Genomic DNA, 18955 nt, shown 5'->3' on the forward strand with positions numbered 1-18955 from the left:
CTCGAATCTGTGGTTAGTTATGTGCTCCTTTCCGCCGCTTCAGATAAGATTTCATGGGGTGACAAAACACGTGATTTAGGGGTAGCAATACTCAGTATAGCAAGAATAAAGTTCTGCTTCTTGCTCTGATCTTCTTCCTCCCTTGGAGTGTGTCTAACTTCTTACCTAAAGGTACGATAAAAATGTCGTAACATTTCTAAACCGGCAGCTCCCCTAACGCGTCCCGCTGAAGTCTACAGGGGTGCGCATAAACACGGACATCGAGGCTGAGCCAGCAGCTTACACGAGCAACCCCTGAGCGGTGTCACACCTTTCGGGGAGCAGGCTCTGCACAGACGCATTCAGCAGCAAGCGCACCTGGGTGCAGCCCCAAGCGCGCCGGGGGCTCGCTGGCAGCTCCAGGCTGCAGCGGGGACAAGAAGCACGCTCCAGCCTACCACGTTTAGAAGGCAGGGTGCCGAGGAGCTGGCCGGACGAGCTGCTTCCAGCCGTGCTGCGCCTGGCTGCCCCGGGGAGCGGAGTTAAACTCCCTGGAAGAGGGACTGCAAAGGGATGTCTCCCGAGTACGCTCCTCTCCAGTCCCACCCTCCTGCTCTCCAGGGCCGTCACAGTAGCTGCTAGGGGCACTCTTGCCTCTGCTGACTCTTTTCCCAGGAACTGAACCTATGCGTAACATAATATGGGCTGGCTTGATACCCAGAGGAGTTGTTAAGAGAAAAAAGAGACGTGAAAAACCAACGAGGCGGACACTTGTTCCTGTACTCCTATATTCCTGCAGCTTCCAGAAGAGTTTCCTGAATATGTACCTAATCCCCTCCCGGCCCACTTTCTAAACGGCACACCAACTTTGGCAACTGCAATGCAAGGATGCTCCTAACGCATCCGAAAACTTCCTGGGGCATATATTGCATGGAACTGATATCACTGCCAGAAAGATAGGGGCCAGCGGTCCGATAATAATAAACTGAGCTATACGGGCATAGAGATGAAAAGAGAGATGGAAAATGCAGAGGGCAAGAATCCCAAATCTTCTTTTTTTTAAAAAGGGGGAACATTTCAAAGCGAGTATCAGGCACCTGTTGTTACGTGCCAAAGGGGAAATCTCTCCACCAGATCCACAGGGCAGGTCCGAGATAAGCAGCTGGAATGATAAGTTATCTCTGTTGCGATTCAGGAAATATAGATGCTTCAGATGCTAATGGTGTGTCAGCAGGGAAACAGACACACAGCGGACTGGGGTTAAGTAAGCCTAGGAAGGTGTTTATTCATGTATAACGTCTGCAGAGAAGGTGACTCCCTACCTCGCTCCTGGCTGCCCAGAGGAACTGCTTGGAACCAAAAATGTGCTCGGAGGAGTCAAGCGGAAAGGTCAGGCGGGGCGGGGGGCGAATCCCAGCCGTGACAGCCCTCCCGTCAGCGCTGGCACTCCGGCCGCCGCGCGCGTCCCGGGAAGGACGGCAGCCCGTCCGCCTGCGCCCGCCGACCACCGACCACCGCGCCTGGCGTAACGCGGCCGGGCTGCGGCGCGGGCGGAGGGGACCCCTGCCAGCTTCCAGAGAGCCTGGCGTGCGGCAGCTCAGAGTTGGAGGTCACTCGCGCATCCTCTTGCACTGGGCTGGATCGACTGCAGCTGAAGCGTTCCCGGCAGACATTTGTCCAATCTATTTTCAAAATCCTCCCACTGCCACTCTAGGCAATCTATTCTTGTGCTTTCCAACTGAAAGTTAGAAAGCTGTTCTTAATGTCTAATCTAAATCATAAGTCAACTTGAAAATGACAAGCACGGTTAAAAGTTTCAAGATTTTTCCTAATAATAAATGTGGTTTTCATTTTATTTCTCTCTTGGTTGCTGCACATTCAGGGTACCTTCAAATCACTTTTTAAAGCATCCCTCTAGAATCATGATGTATAGAAACCATATTTTTTATTTTTCACAAGAGCTGAGATTGTCATTTAATTACATAAATCCAGGAGCAGGAGATTTAAGGAGAAAAAAAATGGTGATAAAGTCCTGTGAGAGATGCCAACACTTAATTTAGCTGTAAAAGGCGCTTTTTTTTTTTTTTTATCCGTATGCCTCACAGACCCATTGCCCAAAAATGTCCTGAAGTGACAGCAATGTCAAGCGGAAAAGACATCTCACCCATAACTAATAGAGAAAAATACCTCAGGTGTGGGAGACTCGTATTCCTATGTATATGCAAACATATTCCTTCATTTACCTCTCATCAAAATCCACTTTATCCCAATCATGTGAACATTGCCTTTCAGTAGACATTTCGCAAGATCCCATTCAAATAAGTTTATAGCAAGAGGGGTAGTTTCCTCGTGCCTCACCAAAGATCAACCCATAGAAAACGGCCACTTTGATCTGGTGCTTGAAAAATATTACTCAAAAATAACTGGACTCACTTTCTGCTTCAAGGTTGTCGAAAGAGCAGCCTACGGTTACTTACCAACCTCGATGCAAATGCAGAAACACAAGGAAAACACAAATAGGAGCTCTGATCTTTTACGTCAACAGAACCAGATATGAAGGAAAACTACGCTGCCGCAACTTCCTAGATACACATGGCTAGGCACGGAATTGTCCCTGGAGACAACCACGTTCAAAATTTACATCCTCAAAGCTTGTTATTTATCACTGGAAATGCCTAGCTTTTTAACTAGGGCGTCACATTAATTTTGCTAAACTTCAGCATCCACGGTGTAGTCAGCTATATCTGAGTTACTTACCCTAGGCACTGCATTTCATCCCAGAGCAGACACTTAAACACAGCAGATGAGCTGTGCCTCCCATCAACTGCAAATGGCCCCTGCATTGCAGACATCTGAAGTTAGGTGACATGATCGTCACCCTCACTGCCTGCGTCCTTCTCTCCAAAAACTCTGGAGAGGAGAGGAGAGGAGAGGAGAGGAGAGGAGAGGAGAGGAGAGGAGAGGAGAGGAGAGGAGAGGAGAGGAGAGGAGAGGAGAGGAGAGGAGAGGAGAGGAGAGGAGAAACTGCCTCTGCTTACCATTTTCTATCAGCAGGTTGAGGCCAGCCAGCATGCCCCTTCTGAGGTGCCCACTTATCAGGTTTGTAATTACAATAACCTGGAGTCCAGTTCCAAGATGAGGATTCCCTTGGAAAGCAGGATATCTAAATATTAGGCATAGGAGCTTTCAGCCCCCTTCTGGGTATCTGGCCTAAACTGCATTTCTAGTCTCTTTCCTGTACCTTCAGCAAACACGAGGGCTACCCTAAGCAATTTAACTAGTATTTTTACCACACCACATCTAACACCTGGCATGCAGCTACCATCTTTGCATGTCTCTGAATAAATAAAAACATAAATATTTATCCGTATGTAGCATGTGCCTTTTTCTTTATGGACATAATAGCACTAAATACACTAAAATCAAAAAGCCCTGTCTATGGTCTTGTCTTTTGCGGTCTAACCTAAGACAACAAATATGGTCCAATGCAAGGTCCAGGAGAGTTACATTTCCAGAAAAAAAGGAAAAATCACTTCTATTCATTGTGTCAACAATGTACTTATGATCTGAAGGTATGTAATTTCCAAATGGCCCCAATTTCCACCCTCAGCATGTCTGCAGGATATACAGTATCACGCTAAAAGACCTCAGCTGTGTCTGGAAGAGCTAGTTCTGCCATGGTACTTACACCATCTGAAGCCAGTCCCTCTCAGTCCTTTCCCCACTCCTTGTACTTTTCTCTTTGCTGCATCGTAGATGAAAATTCTGCCTGTGCCTGCTTTCACATCATGTCCGAACCCTCCCTGCATGGCTCAAGAAGTCCAAGACTGTTTTACCCACCCAGCTCTAGGTACTCCAGCTCTCCACACAGCTTCTTGCCTACTCGGAGTGCCTTCAGTAAGATTTCCTTTTGTCTTTCAGACAGCAGGATCCTCCTCCCAATCCTCAGACCCAGGTTCCTTCTTCAGCCAGCTCTAATTTCTTCACCAAACCATTCCTACGCCACTTTTCTCATTTTCAGCTCTCACTCCTAATCTGAAGGCCAAGTCACGGTTTCTCTCCCCCTTCCAACTTCCAGAGGTGAACCCGAATCTGTGTCTCCATCTTCTCTTCTCCTTCCTTTTTCACCCCGTTCCTTCCCCTCCACCTCCGTGCCAGGGAGCCTTGTTGTCTGGCCCGTGTGCCTGACAATAACGAGTCTCCCGGGAAGCAGCGCAGAGCAGCCGGGAGGGGAAGGTGCAGCCTGTGTGCATCTCCGGCAGCGCTGCGCTCCGTCACGGAAGGTGCGTGCATGCATTCAGAGAGGTGAGCGAATGAAGGTTTTTCAGGGAGGGGACAACCTTCAAAGATGCCTGCTGCTGCTTTGCTGCATGCATACAACCTGCTTGGTTGGGGTTTTGTTTCCAAACTCTTTTTAACTTGACCAAGTTGGTGTAACAGCTTTTCTTTGCACCCTGGAACTTGAATGCTGTGATGTTTGTTCTCACTCGCAAAGCTCGGGGGGACAACAGAATATTTTGGCCTTGTTGACACAATGTAGCAACATTATAACCAAGATTTTTTAACTGGGAGTATCAGGTAGCCATAACAAGAGGCAGCTCTCTCATTCCCACCTGTAATGACCAGGATGCATTCAGATAGGAGGCAAAGAAAAGAGCGAGGTCTTTCCTCCTACCCTTAAAACCAAACTATGCAGGTTTTTAAGTGTATTTATTTTTTCAGCAGCCATGAATATGGACCTCTTCCAAAATAATGTACGAGCACTGGATGTTGACCAGACTTTTCTGAATGTTTAGTGGATAAATTTGTTGGTTTAGTGTAAAAGATGGCTTCAAGAAAAAGGAAGGTAAGAAATAATGGGGGAGGAGTAGAAGAAGCCCTACAAGAAACATTTGAGGGCTGGTAGCAACCACTAAAGCCACCGAATTGCCCTTGAGTAGTCCAGCCTCACGACGATGCCCCAGCCCAAGAGGTTTGAACCAGCAATGCCAAAACTCTGGAGCGAAAGAACTAACTCAGAGACCCTTTTGGCCGCATAAAGACCTTCCCTTTCAAGAGGAGAGTGAGTTGTCGTGAAGCCATGGCAGGGAAAGCAGACTGACACAGGGTCCCCCAGGATTATCGGTGCCAAAAGCAAAAGCTACTATCAGACCAGAAAATGCTTTACTGACACGCCGAAGATAAAAATCGTGTATTGCCAACCACCCTCGCCACACATCCCAAAACGTGCCATATGGCTGAAAGTACTACAACTGATTTTGCCATTCCTCGGGTTCTGGTGTGAATTGACAATGAGTCTAACATATAAATTACATCATCTTTTAACTTTTTGTGATGTATAACATCGGACAGCTTTGTCTGGGACAATCCATCATGAACTAGTCTTGTTGACATTTTGGATTCTCTCTTCTGACCTTGTCCTTTCAGCACAGGCATAATTGTGCTTATGATAATTTTATTCCCAGTTAGGCAGCGATTTTGCACACCTTTGAGTTACAGAATAACTAAGAAGCCAGTTCTCTGTACGACTGCTGAAACGAGACACCTTGAACCAATTTATGCTGAAGCGCAGTCCGGTGGTGTAGCAGTAAATAAAAGTGGGTAAACTCACCTCTCTCGGTGTGCATAAGTAGGTTAACTCTCTTTAGTCGTGTTTACTGTTGACTATACCACAGGTGCAATCTCAGCTGGAGGTTCCCTATTGAGGAAACACCAACCATATGTTTGCACAGCAGACAACGGGGCGGGGGGGGGGGGGGGATGGACGGTGAGTGTGTACAACCCAGTCCTCATGGTATGAAGGGTCTAGCAGGCAAAGGGGAGGGATCCAGGCTCATTTCTGCCACCCAGCTCACATGCAGAGAGCCTCCCATTTCAGCCAGAGAGCTCTAGGTTCAGGAATCATCACTAATTTGTCCGTGCTTACATACCATCATGGGATTTTAGGGATTTTTTTTAGATACATAACAATTTAGCAGTCATCTAGGGTGATGGGCAAATCTTTTTTCTTGAAGAATTGACTGTTCGGTGTCATTTTAGTGGGAATACACAATTACTATGGTACCTGAATTATTTGAGCTGTTCCCTACGACGACTGATTGCTTTTCACAGGCTCTGTGTGGGAGCGGCAGAGAAATCCTTGCTCTTCTAACTGGTGTCAGCACCCCCAGACAGTCAAGCATAGCTGCAGAAGTGCAGCCATCATTTCACCTGTAGCAGTGCTCGAGCCTAGGTCCCTGCCCACCCTGCTCTCGAAACAAGAGAGTGATTTAGCTTGTTTCAAACCACGGGATTTACATGAATGTGAGAAAATATGCTGGACTCCAAATATTTAAAATTAAACTTTGAGATATCAGTCGCCACAGTAAAGAGAAAGGGACATCCCACCACATCCATGTCCGCATTTTCAGGGAAGAAACAGTTCTGTCAGCTGTAGCCTCCTTTCAATCTAAAACTTCCAGACTTATTAGATTATCATAACGAATAGGCTCTTACACTCCCAGTCTGATAACTGGGTAACTAGACGAGTGCAAGTATGTTTTAGACCACAACTTCACAACGTCACCCACTCACTTCTACCCTCTTCAACACATTTTTCAGCCCCTTCAGTTCTGCCACTAAAGCCGATGGGAGGAGATGGAGGGACAGACATCGATCTGACCAGCGGGAAAAGTAATCTCCTCCAGAAACAGTTGTAAAGCTAGAAGGAGTGGCAAACAGTGGGAGCTCTGCAGGCTGCTACGGTTTTTTGCTGCCTGCCACAATATTCTTTCGTGTTGTTTCTGGATCTGCTTCCTTTACATATGTTTTTCAACTGTTTCTGGCTCGAGGTTGTTGTTACTGGAGCGCGGACGTGTTGCTGGAGATGCTGTTCAAGTTCACAGACTTCTTGTGTTCTGCTAACTTCCACTGCCCTCGGCACTCTTGCCCCCCGTCAAACAGACTTTATTTGCCATCAAATGTAAAATAAAAGGTATCGGTTATTTAAAATAAAAGGCATTTGTTGTTTATCAGAAAGACTAGCTCCCTGGGGAATAGCGACTTCTGTTTAGCATTGGCCCGGCTGCGCAGCCTAGGCTTCATAGCTGAAGGTGAGATGCTTCTGGAGCTCAGGGAGGCAGCCCAAGAACAAGACAATTTCCTCTTATCGCCTTCACAGCCTCCTCACCTACTCCATTTCTGGAAGCTGTTACTTAACACAGCATTAAATGTAATTGGTTATCAATCCAGTCCAGAAAGTGAGCAAGAGACACTAATAGACAAGACATGGATGTTTTAGACAAATGCTGAAGCTCATGGAGGAGCAGTAACATCGCAATAACAGAAACTGAGTTTCAATTGAGTTGAAAAAGCAATTATCTGGTACTACGGAATGAAGTGAGAACAAGGTAAAATTTTATGATGATGCGATTCCTCTTTTTCACAGCTTTCTGGAGGCAGGGAAGGACTTGCCGTGACCTTTGCATTTAACTGTGAGGCCACCAAAGGCCACTCCAGTTCTGCCGCCCTCCTCCTCTCCCAAAATGGCCTTTGGCTAGTAACGCTTGGTTTAATCCTGGCTTCTTTGGACTTTTCTTCGGGAGCTTTCCTGGAGGCACGGCACAAACGTAGAACTGAGGAAGGACCGTCAAGGCGCCACCAGCATCCTCCTACCAGGCCGGGGATGCTGCTGGGGCCACTGGGGCCGTCTCCAGCCCGGCCGTCCTCCCTCCGCTGCTGCCACAGAGGCGGCAGCGGAGGGAGGACGGCCGGGCTGGAGACGGCCCCAGTGGCCAGCAGCCCCTGGCATCCTCGGCCCTACAGGTGAGCATCCCACATCCCCCTCCCATGCTCCCACCTCTCCTTCCTTTTTTTTTTTTTTTCCTTTTTTTTTTTTTTTTAATTTATTTTTCCCCTGCAGAAGTCGAGGTTAAAACCCTGAAACCCGAAGCCCTGAAACCGAGCCGCTTGGCCCCGCCGGTGGCACGGCCCCGCCACTCACACCCGTGTCCGCTCCGTGGCCCCGGGCGCCGTCGAGATGGAGCGGGGGGGAGGGTGGGGGTGCGGGGGTGCCCGTGCCCCGTGGGTTATGTGCGGGTGACCGCGGAGCTGGAGGAGTGAAGGAGCAGGGGAGAGGGAGGTCTCTCAGCGATTTCCTCACGGGCAGGAAAAGGCAGAAACCCGCGTGTCGGGGGGGGGGGGGGGGGGGGGGGCGGGAGCGCCGAGGTTTTCTTCTTGAGAGAAGCAATTAAACACAAATTAGCTTCACTCATGCCGAGGCAAGATCGCCCTCTCTCTCCGGGGCGGCCGGCGGGGGCAGCCCGTGGGGTCAGCCTGGGTGCCCGGCCCCCCCAGAGCAGCCCCGGGGCGCCGGGCGAGGCGCTCCCGCATCCCCACCCGCGCCCGCGCACCCTCCGCGCTCTCCCGCCGCCACCGGCCTCGCCGCCGCGTCCGGGGCGGTGGGTGAGAGAAACTGGAGGTGAAGGAGGGGTTGACCCGGAGCCGCTCCCCGGTCCCGCTTCCAGCCCCCGGGGAGCCCCCGGGGGGCCGGGAGGAGCGGGCCGGGGCCGGGAGCGCTCCGTGCGGCCGGCGGGCGCCGGCGACCGAAGCAGCCCGGTCTCCCCGGTCCGCATTTTAATCCTGAAATCTGGAAATGGAAATTGTTTGATGTATGAGGAGACGTTATCTAATTAGGGCGTAAGAAATTTAATCTTTCCAGCAGGCAGGTCATATAATTAATGTTAATTTAACGCTCAAATTCTCAGTCATTAATTTTTATTCTCTTAAATGTAGTTTGGCAGGGCCCCCTGATCCATGGCAATGGATTTTACTGAATGTAAGAGCACACTTGGTCTTTGGAGTGAATTACTGCAGCCCTTCCTATCCCAATAACAAGATCACATCATGTATGCATTATTAAGCCATGTAATTGAATGGTCCATAGTTTGCATATCAGACTATTAAAGTAATGTGTTTTGCTTTTCTTCCAACACGTAATGTTAAAGCCTTTGCGAATATTTGGTGATTCTGATAATTATCACCAAATTACTACAAATGTTCTCTTCATTAACGTGATTTCTTTCAAGCATTTTTTAAAAATGTGAATAATGCATTAAGTGGTGGCTTGTAAAGTGTTTTTCAAATAAAACTTGTCAACTACTATTCGAAAATGAGACACCCCCCCGAAAAAAAAAAAAAAAAAAAAAAAAGAGAGAGAATTAACAGTTGCAACGGAAGAGAACAATTCTCCAGTAAGATTGGAAAAGACGACTTGCCTTTTTTCCCTATTTCAGATAAGTGACTGTACACCTTTAAAGTTTCACTTCATCGGGAGCAAAAGTGCATGCAATCTAAAGAACTGTCGATTGCAGATGATACAGAACAGATGGAGGAACAAAGTTGGAGCTTTTCCCTTTACAGGGAATAGATGGGGACATAGGCAGACAGACAGAGAGATTGATTTGAAAAGATACTGACCTCTCTCCTTCAGCTGCAATTTAACTTGTCCTGGAAAAAAACCCAAGTGAAATCTGCCTCCTCCCCTGCCTGCCTGCCTGCCTGCCTCCTGCCTCCCCCCGCCCCAAGTTCGCACTGTCATCTGAACAAACTGCTGCGCCGATCTCAGAAGGTGAATAATTCTCAATTAACTAAGTAACTAACTTTCTTCTTGCCATCTTGAGTCACTCACTTAACTAAATCTTAAGCCTTCGAGACCCTTCATTATTGCCTTCCCCCGCCACACTATTTTCAAAGTTCAATAGCAAGGCAACAAAAAACACTGCTGCAAAATAAGAGTCTCTTTGAAAATTAGAGCTGTTCATTTGCATCGGAACAAGTTATTCCCCCCCCCCTTCAAATTATTTAGGCACCAAAAAAAAAAAAAAAAAAAAAGAAACCCAACCCCAACCCCCAAAGCAACCCGCAAAGCCCCACGCAGCTCGTGTCAGGACCAGTGTCACGGATGCTCTGCGGGGTGCGAAGCCACCGTGACCAAGTGAGTAGGCGCTGGGTCAGGTGTGGGGTCGGGCTGTGTGACTCGGGCCATGCCCGTTTGCTGCTCTGCAGCCAGGAGCGCTCGGATCCCGCCGGGCCCACCCCGCCGCTCCCAGCCGACGCCCGCCCGGCGGGGGATGCGCGGCGGCGGCGGCGGCGACGGGCGCGGTGCGGAGCGGAGCGGGGCGGCGCGCACGGTCGCTCCGCGGGGCCGGGGCCGGGACCGGGGCCGGGGGCCGGGGCCGGGGCCGGGGCCGGGGCCGGCGAGGCTCCTCGCCCCGCCGGGAGCCCGGGACGGCCCGCGGCGCGCTCTTATTTTGGTTGGGAGCGGACGGGGCTGCCGGCTGGAGCCGGGAGAGCGGAGGGAGGCGAACTGTGCTCCTCTGTTTGGTTTAGGGTTGGGTGGTTTTTTCTCTCCCTTTCCCTCCTCTCTCTCTCCCCTTCCCTCCTCACTATAGCAACCAACGCCAGCCTGACAAAAATGCACCCTCTGTGGACAATGGCCCAGCCTTCCTGCTCGCCTCGCTCCTCTTCTTCCTCGCCGACCGAAAGAAAGTTTCCAGCCCCCCCCGCCCCCGCCGCCACTTCTCGCCTCTTCCCCCCCCCGCACCACCCGGCGCTGGCTCCTGCGCAAATCCCGGCGCGGGGCAGCCGGGCCGCGCTCAGCCCCGCCGGGACCGGGGACCGGGCCGACCCCCACGCGGGAGCCCGAGGAGGGACACACACACACACACACACACACACACACACACACACACAAATCGCCCCCCCCCCGCCCCCCCGCCGGGGGCCCCGCTTCCCCCAGCCGCCCAGCCGGCGGGACGGGCGAGTTCTGCCCTGCCGGCGGGGGCTGCCCCCCGTCGCATTGGGCTGCAGGGGTTTGGGGGGCGGGGGGGGTGCGGGAAGGGGGAGAGGGGGGGCCGGCAGGACGGCCCTGGGCCGCCCCCAGCCCCGTCTCCGTGCGCGGGGCGGCCCTGCGGGGCCGGGGCCGGAGCGGTGGCGCCCGCAGCCCCGGCGGAGCTCAGCCCCCGGCCGGCTCCCGGCGCCCGGGCTCGCCTCGTCGGTGGCGCAAAATCGCGTCCCCCGCCGGGAAGGGCTTCTGCTTTGCACCGGGAGTGACGGAGCGGGGCAGGGGCGGCCGAGAGCCCCCTGAGAAGGCGCTTCGGGAGAGGAGCGGGAGCTGCGCCCAAAAGTGCCCCGAAAGCTGGAAGGGGGCAGGGAGCAGGACCGTGTCCCCCGGCGAAGCAGGGACACGATTTGTCTGAGCTCTTCCCGGGGTGTCTGCTTGTCTCCGTCAGACGTGACCACTGAACGAGACAAACAGAAAAGCAACTGTTAGATTTGTCAGAGAACGCTGGGCACTTCGGCACTTCTCTCTCTCTGCCTTTTTTTTTTTCCTTCCCCTTTTCTTTCCTTTTTTTTTTTTTTTTTTTGTTGTTGTTGTTGTTGTTGTTGTAAAATCTGTTGCTGTGTTTCGTCCTGCCCGCCCAATTCTCCGGCCAGCGCCGGCTTTGGGAAGTCCTGGCTGGAACCGCTCTCCCGCGCCGGCGAGGCTGGCTCGCCTGCCCTCTCCCACCACTTCACCTGCTTTCCGCGCCAGCAGAAACGCCCTGCCAGCGCCAGCGCGGGGCGGTCATCTCCCAGCCAGGCTTTTGAACGCTAAATTGCGAACTCCCCGGCACCAATCGCATCTGGGTCTGTCTCCAAGAATTCAATAAACAAGCTGTATTAACTCCAACCAGAATTTATCTCGTAGACTGATGGAATTTGTCTTTTTTCTTCTGCTGCTTCTGCTTCTTTTCCCCCCAAGGCCTCATATTCACCACTCAAAATTTAGCAGCCTGCCTTTGATAAATTACTCAAAGTAATCCCTGCAACAGCTAAGTCTGACTGGTTGACGTTGTGTTAGAAGTCTTCATAGCGGTATCTGTCTATAAAATATTCACTTGCGGACTACAAAGGGTGGATCATTTTTAATGACAAGATTCAGAACTGGAGGATGAAGGGAAAAGATTAATATCCGTGAATTCAAATAATTTAATTTCAAATACTGAACTTAGAACATTATATCCGACTAGTTTAAACAGTGATGCAGATAAAATAGCAGAGTCTCAGATGAATGAAGTGGCCGGAAGAATAGAGTCGCAGGGAATGTTGGAAATGAACATTAACACAAACTTTACGGGAACTTTTTTTGTTCTTTTTTTTTTTTTTTTTTTTTTTTTTTTTTTTTTTTTTTAAATTCTACACCTTTCTATCTTCCGGGATAATCAGTATTCTGGCAGGGCAAAAATGTGTACGATATTACACGTATGTGTGCGTCTATCTGTATATGCAGGGAAAGAGAGATTTTCTTTCCTCTAGAGATAGGTGGAGAAATCTATTTAGACGGAGGATTTTAATTTCAATGGGTAATGTGAGCTTGTGCAATCAAAGTTATCAATTTCTGTCCTTTTTGTTTAGATTTCTTAGTTAAATGTGTTTGTTATATCTACCCCGAGGAGAAGCAACTTGAAAGTGTAGCTTTTGACTCATCTTATAAATACATCCCTGAGGCTGCGGTTCTTGCAGCTTTAAGCAGTTTTCATTAAAGCAGCCAGCTGCCTCTTTGTGTAGATTGGATTTTTTTAAAGCAATCACTTGTGAAGCCCCGGCCTCAGTTTTGTCTCTCCGCAGGCCCTTAAAGTTGAAGTTTCATTCATGTCTTGGGTCTCTCCGCCGAATCAGACTCCTTGGAGCAGCACTGGAGAGAGCCACACGAAAGCGCAGCCTTGAATACCTCGTAGAGAAAGGTTAAAAAGGAAGCGGAGATCAAAACAATCCCATCTCACAAAAGGTGCATTAAATGCGCCCCAGCAATAAGCACAAATCTTCCAAGCTGGCCTTTAAAGGGAGCACCAGGAGCCTCACGTTTATTGCACCCAGCAATTCTCTGAGCAGCTCGCCGCGTCTTTGCACTCCTGGCGCATTTCCTCCTAAAACAACATCTAATGGGAAGATAATAGAGACGCAGAAAGGAGGCGCGGGGATTCCCCCCCTCCCCTTTCCTTTTAGCTGCGTGAGACTATCTCGAGGCTTCGAGACCAGAGTTGGAAAATGAGCTTTCCACCTCTGCAGGAGCAGGCGCCTGCAATCCGTACTCCCCTCCCTCCAAACGCCCGCCCGCAGCCAGGCGCGGGCAAGAGCGTGCTTTGGCGGAGCCCCCGGAGCCGGGGAGGCTGATGAGCGGTGGCCGGGAGCCGAGGCTCGCCGGGAACGAGCCGCGCTCGCCTTTGGCTGCTGCAAAGGCAGCTTGTCCTCCCGGCGTGCGCGGAGTTGCGACGCCGAGGGAGCCCAGCGCCTCGCAAGCCGGAGCCCGCTGCAGCAGCCCGGGGCGGGGGGCGGGCAGGGGACCCCCGGGAGAGGGGGTGGCCGGCCGGGGGGCGGCCGGAGGGCTCCCGGAGCCCCGCCAGCCTCCCTCCGCATGCACCTGATGTGTATGCAGCGCCTCGCCTCCCAGCCGGGAGAGAGCTCCAGTTAAGTGGCGCTCTATGTGTTTTATAGCGAATATTCTCGAGTAGCGGCACTGCAATGAAGGAGATATCAAGGAGGCCTGTCAGTTCAAAGCTTTTGGGGTTGTTTGAAAATCTTCTTCACGTCAAAGTAAGCAGCCCTAGTATTTGAACAGCTGCTTTGAACAGTGAAAAGGGCTGAGCTGAATCAAAACACTGCAGTGTCTGCCCAAGACGCCGCATCACCTTCAACCTGCTTTTATACGAGCAGAGAAAAGGGAAGAAAGGCTGGCGAGACCTCTAATCCCGCGGGGTCAGCTCCGCCAGAAAGGGGCCACATGACTGTCTCTTTCACGTCCCCAGCGCCCCGGAGCCGAGCGGCGGCCGGAGCCGGAGCCCGAGCCGGAGCCCGCGGCGGGCAGCGGCGGAGCGCGGCGGCCGGGCGCTCGCTCCCCGCTCCCCGGCGCTCCCCTGCACGGGGGGAGCCGGGAGCGAAGGATGCTTAAGGAGCGGTATTAATGACAGGGCTAACAATGATGGGGAGGACGAGGAGGTGGAGTCTGCGGCGGCTCTGAATGCGCCGGCCGCGCTCCTCGCCGCTCCCAGCTGCGACTCCATAGGCGTGCGCTCGGCCGGGGAGGGGGGCAGGAGGGACGGCGAGGGGCTTTGCTGCGGGGCTCGGGTTTTGTCCGCCTCCTAATGCCGTGTTGCCGCTTCGGTAATTGTGCCATTACCGTTAGCCTTTGAGATCTGCCGCTGGGGCGGCAAGGGGGAAGAGGCACGCAGGACGGTGACCGCAGGCATCACCTGCCAGGCGGCCGGCCAGGACCGGGGCGGGGGGGGGTGGGGGGGTGTGTGCACGACCGGGGGGCAGGGCTGGAGGTGTTTTCCCCCAAAAAAGTGATGGCTGGAGCTCGCTGACCCCCGCGTCGCGCCTCCTCGCCGGGGCGAGCCGCGGGGAGCGCGTTGCTGCCGGCACCCCACGGGGACCGGCTGCCCGTGGGAGGCGCGCACGCCCGCGGGGCCGGGGCACAAGGGGCTTCCCTCGGAGGGTCAGCGGGGTGGGGCCGTGCTGGCCGAGCGCCCACCGCCCGAGACGCCCGCGTGAAAATCCAGCCCCGACAATGACGCGTGGCGTGGCCCCTCGTGTCGCGTCCACGCGTGAACTTCTGGCAGCGGACCTGGAGGCGGGCGGGCGGGCGGGCCAGCCGCCCCCGGCAGAGCCTCGGCGGCCCCGGGAGCGGGCCGGGAGGGCCGGCCCGGGCGCGGGGAGCGGGGCGGCTCTCCCCGGACGGTGCCCGCGATGCTCGGGCAGAAAGAAGCCTGCTGCGGACTTGCCCTGTTGTTTTGTTTCAACTCGCTGGTCTACACCTAATTGGGAGGAGAGAGACGAGAAAATGAGCATCAAATTATAAAATTCCTGGGTGCCCAGTCGTTTCCACACGGGAAACAAAAGGCAGAGCTTCACTTCAGAGGCACTGACTTCCCTCCCCGCCACACTCGCCGAACAGGCAGCATTGTTCTTCCCCTCGCCTGCACCTCGAAGAAAGGGGGGGGGGGGGGGGGGAAATCCCTTAGGAAGACTCTCCACTCTCTCTCACGGACAAAGTTTGTCGTCGCTCCCCCCCCCCCCTCCTCCCTCCCCTCCCACCCTCCCTCCCTCCTTCCTTCCCTCCCTCCCCACCCCCCGGCAGCAGGAGCTCTTGATACGCCGCTAAACTAACGAAACGAGGTAACTCCTGCTGCGCCCCTTGTCTCAGGGCACTGGATATCCTGTTTATGCCGCTTCTGTGTATATGTTTATGTGCAGGAGCCCATCCCCCCGCTCCTGCACACCCCCCACGCAGAGGAATATTTCCAGGCAAGGAGCCTTTCCAGCGCTCACGTTAAATACGATGATTTATAAACAACTCGCAGAAGAAAGCTGTTTCTTGTTAGTAGTAATAAATTCCCCGCTCCGCCCTATTGTATTATTTCGATGAAGACAGCGGGAGCCTGCGAGGCGCACCTACCCCCGCGAGCAGTTTATTTTCGAGACAAAGCTATGGCTTCCAGCTCAAAAACGGGCAGTGAACTCTTTTCGCGTCGGCCAGCCCGGGCGCTGCTCGTTCCTAGGAAATCCGGATCCAGTTCCAGGGTCTCCTTCCTTCCTGTCCGGGCCGCAACTTCTTTTTTTTTTTTTTTTTTTTTTCCTTCTCCCCCCCCATCCCCCTCTTTTTCCTAATTTTTTCCTCTCCTCCTCCTCCTCCCTCCCGCCCCCTCCCAACCCTTCCGTACCGATGCGGAGCCGCCAGCCCCGCTCAAGCGGACCCGCGGGGCACCCCGTCCCCCCGGGACGGGACAAGCGCCACGGTCACACCTCCGCAGCGCCCCGAGGTGCGAAGCCCCGACAGCCCCGTGCGCTCCGGGGAAGCGCCGGGTGCCGAGGGGCCGGCGGGCAGGGAGGGGGCCGCCCGCTCCCCACTCCCCGCTCCCCGCCCCCGGGGGCGCGGCGCTGCCCGGCCCCGCCGGCGGGGCTGGCTGCGGGGCGGCGCCGCGTGCGCTCGGCCCGGCCGAGAAAGTTGGGGGCGGGAGTCCGGACCCCCGCCCCGGGGGCAGCGCGGCCGGGCCCCGCGCGGAGACCGGCGGCGGGGAGCGGGGCCCCGGCAGGGCGCGAGCAACAGGAGCCGGCGGGCGGAGCGGCGGCGGCAGCCTCCCGCCGGCGGCGCGGTACGGCGCGGTGCGGCGAGGCGGGGCGGGGCGGGGCCGGCGGCGGAGCCCTCCCCTCCCGCCGCCGCCGCCGCCGCCGCCGCCGCCGCCGCCGCCCCCCGCCCCGCGGCCGCCGCTCCCCCGCGCCCCGTTCCCCCTCGGAGTTGGGTTCCAGAGGGCGGTCGTGGGCGGGGCGGGGGGCGGGGCGGCGGCGGCGGGGCGCGCCAATGGCGGGCGGCGGCGGCGGCGGTCGCCAGGGGCGCCCGCGTCCGTCAGGGCGCGGGGAGCCAATGGCGAGCGGCGGCGGGGCGGGGCGGCCGCGCGTGCCTTCGCAGTGGGCCCCGCCGCGCGGGCCGGGGGGGCGCGGGCGCCGCGCGGCGCCCGAGGCGAAAAAGTAGCTGTCAAATGCGCGGCGCCTTTAACCGGCGCGATCAGTGCGGCTCGGCGAGTCATGGCGACCGCAGCCTCCAACCACTACAGCCTGCTCGCCTCCGGCTCCCCCATGGTGCACGCCGAGCCGCCCGGCGGCATGCAGCCCGGCGGCGGCTACCGCGACGCCGGCGCCCTGGTGCAGGCGGACTACGCGCTGCAGAGCAACGGGCACCCGCTGAGCCACGCTCACCAGTGGATCGCGGCGCTGTCCCACGGCGGCCCCGGCGGCGGCGGCGGCGGCGGCGGCGGCGGCGGCGGGGGCCCCGGCGGCGGCGGCGGCGGCGGCGAGGCGCCCTGGTCGGCGGGCGCGCTGGGCCAGCCCGACATCAAGCCGGCGGTGGTGCAGGCGGGCGGGCGCGGCGACGAGCTGCCGCCGCCGCCGCCGCCGCCGCCGCAGCACCCGCCGCCGGGGCGGGCGCCGCACCTGGTGCACCACGGCGGCGGCGGCGGGCACCACGCGGCGGCGGCGGCGGCGGCGGCGGCGGCGGCGGCGTGGCGGGCGGGCGGCGCGGCGCACCTGCCGCCCGGCATGGCCGCGGCCAACGGCGCGCAGGCGGGGCTGCTCTACTCCCAGCCGCCCGGCTTCACCGTCAACGGCATGCTGGGCGCCGCGCAGCCGGCGCTGCACCACCACGGCCTGCGCGACGCCCACGACGAGCCGCCGCCGGGGCCGCCCGGGCCGCCGCCGCACCACGGCCCCGAGCACCCGCCGCCGCCCCACGGCCCCCACCCGGGGGCGGCCGGGCCGCCGCCCTCCGCCGCCGCCGCCGGGGCCGCCGCCGGGGCCGGCGGGCCGCCCGGGCCGCCGCCGCACCACGACCCGCACTCGGACGAGGACACGCCGACCTCGGACGACCTGGAGCAGTTCGCCAAGCAGTTCAAGCAGCGGCGCATCAAACTGGGATTTACCCAAGCGGACGTGGGGCTGGCGCTGGGCACCCTCTACGGCAACGTCTTCTCGCAGACCACCATCTGCCGCTTCGAGGCCCTGCAGCTCAGCTTCAAGAACATGTGCAAGCTGAAGCCTTTGTTGAACAAGTGGTTGGAGGAGGCGGACTCCTCCTCGGGCAGCCCCACCAGCATAGACAAGATCGCGGCGCAGGGCCGCAAGCGGAAAAAGCGCACCTCCATCGAGGTGAGCGTCAAGGGCGCGCTGGAGAGCCACTTCCTCAAGTGCCCCAAGCCCTCCGCCCAGGAGATCACCTCGCTCGCGGACAGCCTACAGCTGGAGAAGGAGGTGGTGAGAGTGTGGTTTTGTAACAGGAGACAGAAAGAGAAGCGCATGACTCCCCCGGGAGGGACGCTGCCGGGCGCCGAGGACGTGTACGGGGCCAGCAGGGACACGCCGCCGCACCACGGGGTGCAGACCCCCGTGCAGTGAACTCGCGGCGGGGGCGCCCGGCCCCTCCTCCTCCTCCTCCTCCTCCTCCTCCTCCTCCTCCTCCTCCTCGTCCTCCTCCTCCTCCTCCTCTCCTCCTTCCCCCAACTTTTGATTGTCCTCCTTTTTTTCTTTTTGGTTTTTCTTTGGTTTTTCTTATTATTATTGGTTTCTCCTATCTTTAAAAAAAAAGACAAAAAAACAAAAAACAAACAAAAAAACGCGCAAAAAAAGAGAAAAGAAAAGAAAACAAAAAGCGAGCGAGCGAGAGGGCGAGCGCGAATCACAGCAGGCAGACAGACAGACAGACAGAGAGACAGACAAAGCACCTGCACCGGACCGTCCCTTAGACGGCAGCGGGTGCGATGCTGGGTTTTGACCTTTCCAGGCGAGTGCCCGTGCACCGGAGCGGAGTGAGTACCGCGCGCAGGCAGGGCAGGCAGGCACCGGCAGGGCAGGGGCAGGCACCGGCACCGGCAGGGCAGGCGCAGGGCGAAGCGGTTCGCACAAAACTCCCTTGCTCGCTGGCGAAAAAAATAACGGCGCTGCCCGGCCGGGGAGGGGGCGGGAGGGGAGGTGGGGGGGGGGGGCGGCGAGGAGGGGAAGGGGGGGGGCGGGGGGGGCTCAGCCACCTCGGGTCCCCTCCGCAGCCCCCTCCCGCCACACAAAGGCAGATTGCATTGTGGAATGTCGCTCGGTGTTGGCACATGCTGCTGTGTTTATTTTCTGTGGATCCCCTGTAGGAATATATGAAAAAAAAAAAAAAAGAAAAAAAAAAAGAAGAGAAAGGAAAAGCTATCCCTTTTGATGTAGACAGTATTTAACCGTACCAATTTGCACTGCAAGAAAATCGAAGTTTACATAAACAAATTCTTTTTTTTTTCCTTTTTTTTTTTTTTCCCCTTCCTTTCCGACCTTAATTTTGCAAATGACTTGCATTTTCCACGGTGAGCGTTAGTCAACCAGTGACCGGTCTACAATATGTTACTGTGTTTTAGCCTTTGCTTTATGTGTA

The 18955-nt window shown here is 55.8% G+C and overlaps 1 protein-coding gene across 1 annotated transcript; it reads left to right on the forward strand.

Moving 5' to 3' along the window:
• The first annotated feature begins 16485 nt into the window (after positions 1 to 16485).
• Positions 16486 to 18046, forward strand: POU3F2 (POU class 3 homeobox 2). The gene has a single exon (XM_049817656.1). It carries the CDS (start codon positions 16582 to 16584, stop codon positions 17941 to 17943), a length of 1362 nt encoding a protein of 453 aa, XP_049673613.1. The 5' UTR covers positions 16486 to 16581; the 3' UTR covers positions 17944 to 18046.
• The last annotated feature ends 909 nt before the right edge of the window (positions 18047 to 18955 follow it).

Source organism: Accipiter gentilis, chromosome 15 (assembly GCF_929443795.1).
Source record: "Accipiter gentilis chromosome 15, bAccGen1.1, whole genome shotgun sequence".
In the NCBI taxonomy this organism is placed as follows: Eukaryota; Metazoa; Chordata; class Aves; order Accipitriformes; family Accipitridae; genus Astur; species Astur gentilis.